The 12,728-nt window shown below is 39.3% G+C and overlaps 1 protein-coding gene across 7 annotated transcripts in view; it reads right to left on the bottom strand.

Moving 5' to 3' along the window:
• The window catches only part of fryl (furry homolog, like), a 111,023-nt gene that overhangs the window by 84,025 nt on the left and 14,270 nt on the right, over nucleotides 1-12,728 (bottom strand). For 6 of the 7 annotated variants that reach the window (XM_084432840.1, XM_084432841.1, XM_084432842.1 and 3 more), the window contains exon 1: nucleotides 3,902-4,595. In XM_084432840.1, the coding sequence (XP_084288966.1) occupies nucleotides 3,902-4,109 (208 nt within the window). In that variant the 5' untranslated portion in view covers nucleotides 4,110-4,595. Of the gene's footprint in view, nucleotides 1-3,901; nucleotides 4,596-11,399; nucleotides 11,476-12,728 lie in introns of those variants that run through there. The other variant, XM_084432845.1, reaches the window with a different exon arrangement.

The raw sequence follows: 12,728 nt of genomic DNA, 5'->3' as shown, positions 1-12,728 counted from the left end.
TTATTTACAATAAAAAAGAGACTACTGAAAAATAACCAGTCAACCTTTTGTTTATTTATGGTTTAGTTATTTTAACTGGTGTTCTGTTGCATTAATTTGTTTAAAGGTGCTGTATGTAACTTTTTTTATAAAATGAATCCTTTTTTTATTGCCCGTCTGTGAAGGGGTTGTAATCACACATTACAATGATCCACTTTTCGCGTTTTGCTATTACCTCTGAAGGCCAGTATTCCTATTTTTATGTGAAGTCTCCGGGTCGGATTTTCTGCGAAATCCACCGGATGTGACGTGCATGCGCGCTCCCGAGCCTCTCCGTTTTATATATACAGTCTATTGCGACGGCACTGCAGCTAACGACATGGAGTCTGATAACAACAAAAAACGACCTGCCTCCAGCACAACACAGACTCCAACACAAACTCCAAAAAAAAATATATATATATATTTTTTTTTTATCTGCTGAAGCTCGTCAGGCCAAACGTCAATCGGATCGACTCAGGACGAAAACACGGATCAACATTGGCAGAGCGTTTGAATCATGGAGAGACCTCCGCTTTGTTTTAGGTATAAAAACAGACCCTGAGTTGGCTTTCATCCTTTTGGACAGGTAAGCTAACAATACTTCAAAGCATGTAAAATATATTGTGATTTTGTGCTTTAGTTGGCTCAAGTTAGACATCATTAGTTCGCCAGCTAACGCCGACCATTTGCTAACGACTAACGTTATCTGATGTGAAAGACTACAGTTGTAACTTTATTGCTTTTCACGAGCACGAGCGCTGTTGTTGCAATCTGAAACATCACCGCTAGAGGCCGCTGGATCCTACATACAGCACCTTTAAATGGTAAATTACTGTAAATTGTACACTTTAAACCACTTTTGCAGACAATGTATATCATACATGCCGTTAAAGTTTGGGGTCAGTAAGCTTCTTTTTTTTTTTTTTTTACGAAATTCTAACTTTTATTCTGCAAGGATGCATTAAATTGATCAAAAGAGACATTAAAGACATCTATAATTATGTTACAAAGGATTTCGATTTCAAATCAATTCTGTTCTTTTAAAATTTCTATTCATCAGAAAATGTATCACAGTTTCCACACAAAAATTTGCAGCACAACATTATTTCAACCTTTATTATTAAAAAAAATTTTTTTTCTGAGAAAATGGCTGCTTTGTCATCACAGGAATAAATTACATTTTATAATATATTAAATATAGTAGATAATATAGTAGAAAACATCGTTAAACAAATGTTATGATACTTCACAGTATTACTGCATTTTTTATCAAACAGATGCAGCTCTGATGTGCATAAGAGACATCCTACCGACACCAAACATGAACGGAAATATAATATATATACTTCTTTTCGTATATTTTTTGAAGGCAAGCATTAATAAGCAAGATTCAGAACATCATATTAATTGAAATATTAATTCAATAGATTATGTGATACTGAGTTGCAGCTCTATTTACTTAAAAAATATAGGGAACTCAAGAACATGAACATGTCCTGGCTGGTACATAACCCAAACCCTCACCTGAACACGCAAGACTCATCAATTTGTGGAGAGCAAGGTGTGGTTTGGTTGCAATGTAAACACCCACTAACACACACACACACACACACACACACACACACACACACACACACACACACACACACACACACACACACACAGACTACTACCTGTGTATTTTCACTTATCAACACACACTAAGAGAATCTCAGCCTTCGAAGGATTCAGAAAAAAAACTCTTTTGGTCCAGTTTGAACTGGTGGTTTCCACCATATTTGAATGCGTGGTGGTCAATTTGCATTTTGAATGCAGAGTCACATGCAGTGATGCAACTTCACACTCCCCACACTGTTTTCCTGTAACCAACGAGCTGACATACCAAGAAGAGTGGTCGTAGCTGGATCAGCCATGAATGACACACAAAGATCCTCATGTATCCCCATATAACCCTGTACGGGAGGCGTGTTTCAAATACATTTATGGTCACAAATGCATTCATCTGCTTCCTGCAGCCAAGTTATAAGAACATAAACAAACACGTCTTCCCTGATTAAATGCAGCACCGTAGGGCAACTTAACCATTAGTCTCTCTTCACAGAAGGAACGACTTCCCTTTCACACAGGCCCAGTCTAGGGTCAACCTTGATTTCTCTTCTAGTAAATCAGTCTACGTAGTTCAAAATGTCAAAATAAAACAACAATGGGAATTTTACTTCATAATCTGATAGATTTCCAAATTAAACAGGATATGGGACTGGAAAAAAGATAGGGTGTGACTTTCTCCATCGGGATTTGAGTAGATGAAAGGATCATGAAAAGTGGTCTATATATGACATGATGGTTGGTGGGAATTTTGATGAAAACTTAGTCATTATTTCTTTGGAATAGTATGAAACAATGAATCATTTACAACAAGACTGAGCACTTCAAAGGTCAATTTTGAGGTGACAGCGACGAAAAAATGAACATTTCATGAAAATTATGATCGCTGTGACTTTAAAAAATACATTTCTTTTTTTCTAAATGTTTATTGCGGCATTTTGGGCGTAGAGATCTGATTGGTTAGCCTTAGGACAGCATGCCTTCCAGACCGGCGAAATAAAGTGAAACTATGGATTTGAAAGCTTTGAAATTTGAAGAATAATATTACTTTTATGTTGCATCTGATTAATCTCATTTAGGATGCATGTGGTTGAGTTGATTAACCTGCTAGCAAAGCGCTTCAGTTTACCAGTTTTTCAGTTTCAGCTCAAATGCAACGCAGACAAGATTAATGATTAATCTCATATAGTACGTGTCATAGAGAATGCTTCAGTTTACTGGTGCTCATTCACTCTTCAGCTTCACCTCACGCAGCTATTCCTTTCCAGTTGTTTTCTTTCTTTGATGCATTATTAATAATCTAGAAGTGTTATATTTCTAGTCTTATTTTAATATTTTGATAGACATTTTTATGTAATTTTCTATTTGTCAACAAATTTTCATAACAGTGTTTTAATTTATTTATTTTCATTATCGCTATCACTACCTAAAAAAAAAAAAAAAAAAAGCCCATCCCTAAAATGCACTGTATTTCTCCAGTTAGCAAGACCTTGAAATCAATCCTAGTCTACATGCACTACTGTTCAAAAGTTTAGGGTCAGTAAGACTTTTTACATTTTTGAAATAAGTATCTTATGCTCACCAAGGTTGCATTTAATTGATTAAACATACAGTAAAAAACAGTAACATTGTGAAATATTATTACAATTCTAAATAACTTTTCTATTTGAATACATATATTTTTTTAAAAGTGTTTTTTATTTCTCCGATGTCTGTAGGATCACGTGACACAAAAAAATTCAGCTTTGTCATCATTCTAATATGCTGCTTTGGTGCTCAAACATGTCTTATTACCACCCTGCTTTAGTGCCAATAAAGTCAGTGTGATGAAATTATGAAATAATTAAGTGATGAAATCTAAACACTCAATTACCCAGAGCTCCCTGCTTCAGATCAATATGGATGCAAAAAATTAAGGACAGAATGATTGGGAGATCAAGGGCAGTATACTACATGCTTTATGCATTTGTAATGTTTAAAATGGCTCTGATCCTATTAGATTTCTGATTTTGTAATAACTCTTATATTTGAATAATTCTCACTTTAGACTACCCAATGAGCAACTTAAGACTTTGCAAACGGTTCGGTTACACAAAGTATTTGCTTGTTCTCTCTCGTCTGTGATTAATCTTATATCAGAGTCCAACTATAAACAAAAAGTGCAAACACACACACACACACACCTCGCACGCACACCTCCTAATCAAACAGTCCTCTCTTTACTAGAATTAAAATCATGTTTCAATACCCATCCCTTCATCTTTCTTGTTGGTACCTTTGGCACGATGTCGTTGAAGACGGACAGCCGGTCGGCTGGTTGGACTGGATCCGTCTTGTTCCTCTTCATTGGTCTGCGAAACCAGCCGTTTCATCCTCAGCAAGCGAGGGCCGGTCTCCCTCGGCCACACTCCCCCCGTGTCCGTTGCCTGCAGCCCGCCGTCCCCGGAGATGACCGTGGGAACGAGGCTCTTGAGGAATTCCATGTTTGCACTGTGACACTTTCAATCCAGGCGCCTGTGCGGGTGCACAGTGACGGCCCTGCCACCCACCATCACCTCTGAGAAATCAAGCCGTCTGTGACTGGACAGACAACTGCAGAATGTCTCCACCCAGGCAAAAACCACAGCTTGTCAAACTCTGACTTCACTGCAGGTTCCTCTTTGTCTTGTCAGTTTAAACTAGAAGTGTCTATATACACAGCAACCTAGACGAAGTGCAATTGATCTCTTGTTGCAATGCAGGAGCTGTTGGTGGTAGATCCAAGACGACAAAAGCTGGAATGAGGTACAAGCGAGCACCTGTAGATCCAGCCGCTGTGTTCTTCAACCCTCCCGTATTCCACATGCCACAGGCCAGCTGTGAGCACTTCCCAAAACGAAACCCAAAGTTCACCTGAGCTTTTACACAGCGAGAGACCAACCTTACTACCTGTCTGTTCATGCAGGATGAACTGAACACTTTGATGTGATGACAGTAGGCGGAGCATTTCAGCTAGAGTGCATAATCTGGGCGGAGCCAGGACGTGTCCAATGGGAGATAACGTATGCCTGGGAGAGCGGCCAATCAAACCACAGCTGCTACCAACCACGCCCTGATGTTTCTCCTTTCTGAAGGAAGGGAGGAAGACCCATCCGTCTGTGATTGTGAGGGAGTGCATAACGAAAAGTGAGAAGGCGTGGCCTCTTCAGCGTGCTGCTGCGCTCTGATAAGTTTTTTATCAGGTTTTAAACTGCTACTCTTCACACCCCCCCCCCCCCCCCCCCTCTCTCACACACAAACACACTATCTATAACTTCCCTTACATATTTCCCCTAAAAAAAGGATAAAAAAAAAATAGCTCAGAAGGCATGCAGTCAAACAGACAAAGTGTCTCACACCCACGCACACTGACTGCTGGTTTCACTTCCAGTTTGCAGCAGGGCAGCGAGTGAATTCGTTTAATGTGAAATATTTGATCTGCTTGACGATACACACGTATCTAACTTCACTTAAAAACACAAACATGCTTATATAAAGACTATTTGGACAAATAAAGTGCATACAGGAAAATGTATGCAGTGATACAAGAGAGCTATTTAAGATACAAGATACAGAGGTTTTCTACTTGACTGGACAAATGTAAAGTGTCCTGAGAAATATCAATGGAAATGTTCTTGTTGGGAGGCATTTTGCATATGGCAGGCCTTTGCGCTGACTCATTGTAACATTCAAATGAGCAGGCTGCTTTTGCTGAAAATGGACGTCACAATAATGACACTAACTCTTATTGTGTCTTCAATACACTGACAGCACCACTGACATAACTGTCTGGAAGAGCATGGAGTTGTGGAAGATCACTGATATGCAAAAATAACAATAGTTTGAATAACTTTTACAATTATAACCCTTTCCAAAGTGACGTTATCAGATAATAACACACAGATCACCATCATGAAACATTTGAAAGTATATTAAAATAGAACAGTTATTTTAAATTATAATATTATTTTAGTTTTTAATGTATTTTTGATCAAATAAATGCGGCCTTGGTCAGGATAAGAGACTTCTTTCAAAAACATTGGGGAAAAAAACTGAACATTTGAACGGTAGCACATTTATAAATATTGTATTTGGTTCAAACTGTAAAAGCTTGCATTATATTATATCATACATGTGAAGGACAATTTGGCCCTAGTCAAAATAAACAGCTTCTTTCAAAATACATCTAAAAACATCTATAGTGCCACCTGGAGGGTAGAGAGGAGCTCCAGGAGGAGGAAATGACCTCAGCGCCATACAGAAAGTTCTCTGTTTCTACTGTGGCCTAATATAACCTCATTCGTTCAAAAGACTCATTGCTCACATAGACAGACAGAACAAAAAAAGTGTGCACAAATGATTCATAGGAAGTGCTCACACCCTTTAGCTCCGTGTGAACATGTCAAGCAAACCATGTAATGTTTCAGTTCCTTAATGTGTGAGCAGACAAAACATGTGCGCATAGATTGTTATTAGTGGCCCAAAAAAAGTTTCTTAATCTCTTTGTGTTAGTGTTACAAATGTGTTACCCATTTCTGGCAAAAACACCCTTTGATATTTGGTGACCAACAAATGAATAGTGTTACATAAGCGTTAAGTAGAATGAGAAGAATAAGTTCAGACTGAGGTGTGTGCATGTGAGACCATTCCTTAAATCTCTTTACAAGTCTGCCCTCTAGGGGTGGCCAAAAGCAATACTGACAAACCTCAGGAAGAGGTAAGAAATAATACAGAAATGTAAATCAATTGTAAAAAAATGAATCACTGTAATATTGCCTTGTGTATTAAGTACAAATCAATTCATTATTATTAAAGCTATAAAATGCATTCAGTCAAGAGCAGTGAGTGATTACCTCTTTTCTTTTGGTGTTTCTTTTAACACAGCATCAGGTTTATTTATAATAAGACCTAATGTACGGATCTAACAATGTTACACATCAGATTAGCCCCATCAATCATTCACGTTCACTTCAGGCATAACCGACTATGTTTACATCAATACATTGAAATAATAGTGTGTATTTGAGCATTTAAGGGCAATAAGAGATCTGGATTCAGGGTTGCATGCTATCTGAGAGAGGTGGCTGTCTGTGTGTACGCTTTGGGTGAGTGTCAGAGTGAGTAAGGCACGCATTGAGATCTTTTTCGTGGCTTATTGCGCTTAACTCATCTTGCACTTTATTTTCACATTCAATCATGTTCTTTTCGCAAAAAAAACGAAAAACGTGGATATTCCACAGCTCTAATTGTTATTGAAGCATCAACCAGAGATGGATTATTTTTTCTGTTTATGTTCCACAGAAAAAAAAAAAAAAAAAAAAAAAAGTCAAATACATCTGTGATGCCATTTTCATTTTCAGAGAATTTTTATTTCTGGGTAGAGTATCCCTTTAAATAAGAAAACGGTGGCCACAGTGAAGTTCACGGTCAGGGGCTCAGGTCAGCACCGATGGCTATCTCAGTGCACCCATGAGCCTGTACCCAGCCCTAAGGGGCCTGCAGTCCAGGCGAGCATGCTGGAGAGGGGAAACAAAAGAGAGAGAGAAAGAGAGAAAGAAAGAGAGAGGCCCGTAGATTCAAATCAGCGCAGGAATGTCAGAGGGGAAACAGCATGAACAATGCTCAACAAGGCTCTGATACAGCAACACAAAGACCCATAAGGGCAAAACAGGAAAACCAGTTTTCACAGTAAACTGAAGACGAAACTGTTCCTGAATCAGTGCTTTAACGTCAGAGAGAGGCAACTCTGAGAGTCTCTCTAAATAACGATTGGTTCAGGATCGTTTTTTTGACCTGTGTCACGATGCAGTGATCTACGATCTACACCAGCAAGGCACCACAAGTCCTGCTATTGTATGACCACGCATCTCTGCTTAAAATCTCTTTTCTTAGGAAATAGGCTTTTGCTCAAAACGGTGTCGTTGCAGATTGTTCCTGATTCATGTTTCCTGTCTTGCACAGGATGCAGTTTTCAGCCACAAAATGTTATCTAACGATTCTTTCCGTTTGTGTTTTTATTACACCCCTCCATCTCTTCTTGTTCACCTGCTGCTGGTTTTGGTGTTGATTGACATTTCGTTTTTTTTCTGAGGAGCCTGAGTCGTCATCAGTAAAGAATGTGAGAAACACATATTAGAGGTCAAGGATCGATCTTGTTAGACCGGTATATCCCCTTAACCCGAAAGTAATTTACAGTGGATTAACTGAACTACTCAAGCCCAGTGTTTCCCCCTAGGATTTTTTTCAGGGGGGGTGGTAGACCCCCCGGAACTACTAGTGGCAGATACGTGGTGGGTTAGGGTCACAATATTTATAGGTATTTAGCAGTGGTAAATACCTTACCTTACCACCACCACCCGCACCCCGCAAACACTTCAAGACAGTAAAACACACGTAGAACAACTCTGTGCATCCAGATACAACACAGACATCTTGACAGTTGTCCAGCATCAGTCTTACATGCTTTCACATGTTCAAAAGATGACCAACTGACAGGAAGCTGTTACTCGCTGTTCTCTCACACACAGTGTGTTTCTAACTAGGTCTTTACTCATCGCTAAAACTCACCTCATTCACCTCACTGGCTGACTCAGGGCTAATCTGTTAGAGAAACATCCCACACAGATTCGACACTGATGAGAACTCTCTCTAGTTTCCATATCTTACAGGGGCATCCAGCCACATTTATGCTTGCAACAAACTACCTTTTAAATAGTACTGATCTTGTATTCTCAACTGCGAATACGCCATTTTTATAGGTTGATTCCCTTCAAAAGTGTAAACATTTGGCCTGTGTAGCGTCATGTTGAAATCAGAATTGTTCAATAGCAACAAGTATGCTATTCGAAATTCCGCCATTGTTCTGTTTGCTTGAGCAACCTGATAAAAAGCAACACTGACTCAACCACAGATGTGAGTTTGGAGGCGGGACTATCTGTTTGTCCAACCAATGGTAGACTGCTAAAATCAAACATTATTTTTGCAATTCTGTTTGGTGGAGCAATTACATATTTCAAATGTAACATTACAAAAAGTCCTGTTCACATCAACACGAATAGTCAGCAGACTCAGCACATGTATTTGGTCTGATTTACAAATGCGTAAAATGGATAAAATGCATTAAAAAAAGGTCGATGAGTAGGGCTGCCCTTGACTACAGATTTTTCTAGTTGACTATTAGTCGTTAATTTATGCGATTAGTCGACTAACAGCACGTGTATATTAATAAGCCAAATCCTAACAATGAGCCTTTAATTGCCTATACATAGCCTAATCAACGCTCAAGAGCACGCATCAAGCTTGCCACAAAGCACCGGCAAAAGTAATGATTATGAATGTGTTGTGAAAAAACAGCAAATTATTAACATTTTAATAATTTATAGATAAACTAGTGTTTTCGGTTGCAGTGATGAAGTTGTCGATGCTGACCTGTCATCTCCGCAGTAGTGCACGCACCTATTTGCACATTCCATAACAATCTGAGAATATTTGTTTTCCATTTGAATCGGTTCATTTAAAAAATAGAAATTTCAAGCTTTCGATAGATGTATTTCTCATTTCTGTGAGGAAAGTTCACGCTCATGTTTCTCATTTCTGTGAGGAAAGTTCACACTAAGACCAAAAATGACAGAGTGCAGTTAGATCGCTAATAACCTCCACACTCCGCACAATTAATTGAATATGCGCCTAATAATAGATTACCACTAAAGCCAGAAGCCATGTAAAGTTGCTACTACTAACATGTTTAAAATGATAAGCCATATTTGAGGTACATTTTTTTCCTGCACATACTATAATTACCACAAGGACCACGAACAAGGTTAACAATCTGTCTCTCACGGACTGCGTGACTTCACCACAAGGTTTTTTTTCTTATTCGACAAACCGACTAATAAAGTAATTGGTCGACTAAGCCTCTTCTAGTCGACTAACGATTAGTTGACTATTAAAGGCAGCCCTATAGATGGTAAATAAAAATGCAAATTCACTCGCTGATTAAAAATGCAAACACCCTTGTTACACCAGTACACAAAGTGCTGTGTAACTTTGTTTCTGACAACAGTATTTATGTTTTCTAACTATTTTTGTATTCACTATGGTGTTTATCAAACCAAGCACAGAGACAAAAGAGTCGGTTCCATAGACAGTAAAAGAAATGGACACAGCGACCCCATTGGATTCAACGGAGACAAAGTGAAGCCCATTAGAAACTTTTACTTCCTGGGGGTCCAGCGTACTGCGCAGACTCAAACTGAGCTCGACGACGTAGATGTGACGTGAGCAAACCGTCTGTCTTCTAGTGGCTGTGCCAAGATCAATCTGAATCATTACCTTCCGAAACTCGCAGAGACGGAGAGCGTGAGTAGGAGCTGTCCATGATCTTGGAGCAGGAGAAACTTTTTGTAGGTGTTCTGATTAATTACTTTGTCATTTTGCCTCGACGTCCTCCCGATTGCCCGCGAGCTTCTCTTCCTGTCCATACGGTAATTTCCTACTGTGCGACAGAGAGTCGCGTGGCTGTGACGCAATCGTTAGCCTACTTTTACAAAAACTGCTTCTACAGGGCCATAACGTAAGCTACAAGGTAATGGAGCCTTTTATACATTTTCGTGTTTCTTTAGAAATAAATAATGGACAAATGGAGTCTTTAAACGCCTCAGATGTGAAGTTATTCGCTGTCAAAGTGACGCCAAAATGAATGGGAGTCAATGGGATGCTAACTGCAGGTGGGGTTCCGTTAGCCAATGGCGGCGCCCGGGGGTGCTTCAAAATAATACAAATCGCTGCACCCTTGGTCGGTTCCAGATTCTTCCTCTGACCTTTAAACTGTTTCAGCGCCACCAAGCCGTAGGTTTATGTAACAGCAGCATTGTGGGCATGTGACCAAAAGCGCAAATCTTATTGGTTGTCCAGATTTCTTCCCAGTGCAATGTAATGGAGATTAGAACACCTTTAAATTCTGTTGCATAAACAGTATGTGAATGTTTGTGTCAGTCTGAGCAGATGCATTAACAGCTGTTCATTCCAATTAAAATGTTATGGCACCAATTTTCGCACAGAACTCTCATCTTGGTATGAACAGGCTTTTGACTGGTTACTTGACATTTAACCATTTATTAAAACTTGCATTCCCCCGACTACATGGACAGTTCCCTGGCCTTACAGAAGGGCTAAATAAAGGGCCATGATAAAATGCTGGAGAGGGATCTTCTTAACTCCAACCCATGGGTTTTCACTACATGGGGTCAAACCTGCAAACCTTTATTATCAAGGAACCCAAACCTCAACCTCCAAGCTATGACCACCAGTTCTCGAGCCAATGACTCACATTTGACTAATGATGACCGCAGAAACATTGCACTGTGGCTAGCATTCTTTGATTATTCAGACTTCCCAAAATAATTTTTTCCTGCTCTTAACAGCGAGACGATCTGCACAGACTCAAGATGATTGTGTTTTTTGATGAAGCAATCCATAAAGCAGTATGATGTAACAGATATCCTGCAATTTTGACTTTAGTCAACATGATTCTGCTCAAGCCACCGTCTGCAAAAACTCCAAGCATATAACCATCCGCATATCATGTTTCAAACGCTGCTGTTGAATCATGTACTTTGACGTAAGTTATGAGATATTGATATGGATTCAGGTTTAATCTTAATTATAGTTTTAGAATTATTGTGAAAGACCAAGTTAATAGCTCAAAATATACAGTGGTAGACACAAAACCAAAAGAAAAGGTGTGGCAGACATACCCGAGGGCCATAGAGCTTAGGCAGGGAGGGTTGTGTCAAACTGAGCGGTGGGCCAGCAAGGTCGGGTCACGTCAATCTGAGGGGAAAAAAACAAAGTCGCATGTGTTCATGAGGCAGCAAATGAGTAGGAAAAATATTCAACCAGCATAAAGGGATCAGAAAGAAACCCACTTGCTCAAATGTCAACATGGACATGTACTACATGACAATTACAGTACAGCAATCATAGACATGTGAAAATGGAAGTTGCATTCAAACATTTTAAATGTGTGCTTGAGGGCGATTGGCCGCTCAAACCAGGTCTGGCGGCATCTGACTGAACCTGAGCCAGGATTGCAGGACTCTTCCTAGGTGGTAAGCTACAGATTATCTTCCGCCATCCCTCCCTCCCTCCACCCATTCATTCATCCATTCCTCCAAACGGCGGTTACGTAAACTCGGTTGCACACTACTCCCTACACACAAGCGCAGAAAGGTTCGCCACAGCTAAAAAAAAACACACACATGGGCTGCCAAAGACTTATTTATAGGAGTGTTAAGTGTTAGGCAGACTACCTGTGTCTCATTAGCTATAATTACTACTCAGGGCTATTGCTGCGCTCAATGACACCGCGGCTCAATCAAAGGGGCGGATAAATGAGTGTATTTACACTGCACATCAAAAGAGCCAAACACGGACCACACAGCAAACTTGTGCTTTGTCTCTCTGTCTGTCTTTTAAATCCTATTATGCGTTACTGAAATTATCTCGTGGAGAATCTATGCACACACTCACACATATATATGGGTCAAAGACGAGACATCACCATTTTGGTGTCCGCATCAAATTAAATAGATTCATTTTATATACATAAAAAACATGTTAAATGTGAGTAAATTGTATGCTTTAATATTTCAAATAATGTTTGTAAAAATAAAATGTCATAAAAGGTCCAGACTTTGATTTTACCATTACATCTTTAAATAAACATATATTACCAAGTTAAAAAATATAGGCTATTTGTGTTCTTGTGTTGTGTTGTATTAAAAGGACTGTCATCTTATTTTTTTAAGTATTTAAATAACCAGGGGACTTTTTTTCTTCAAAAATGCAGTTTGTAAGAGATCATTCAGTGTAGTGGTTTTTTGTTGCTTGAAACCCCCTTTTCGTCTTTGACCCACATGCAGTATCAGCCGATAATCGCATTCTAGGACTCAATCTGTAGTAACTAAATTTGCCCGTTCTCACAAACCGTTCGCAATTTGTTGACGTAAAACCATAAAAAGTTGCTGCTGACGACGTGCATGTAAACATTATACAGATGAGGTTTTTGCACCACGTTCTGCTTT

This window comes from Rutilus rutilus, assembly GCF_951802725.1.
Source record: "Rutilus rutilus genome assembly, chromosome: 15".
Taxonomy (NCBI): Eukaryota; Metazoa; Chordata; class Actinopteri; order Cypriniformes; family Leuciscidae; genus Rutilus; species Rutilus rutilus.
The sequence above is the reverse complement of the archived record's forward strand: the minus strand, read 5'-3'. Positions and strand labels throughout refer to the sequence as shown.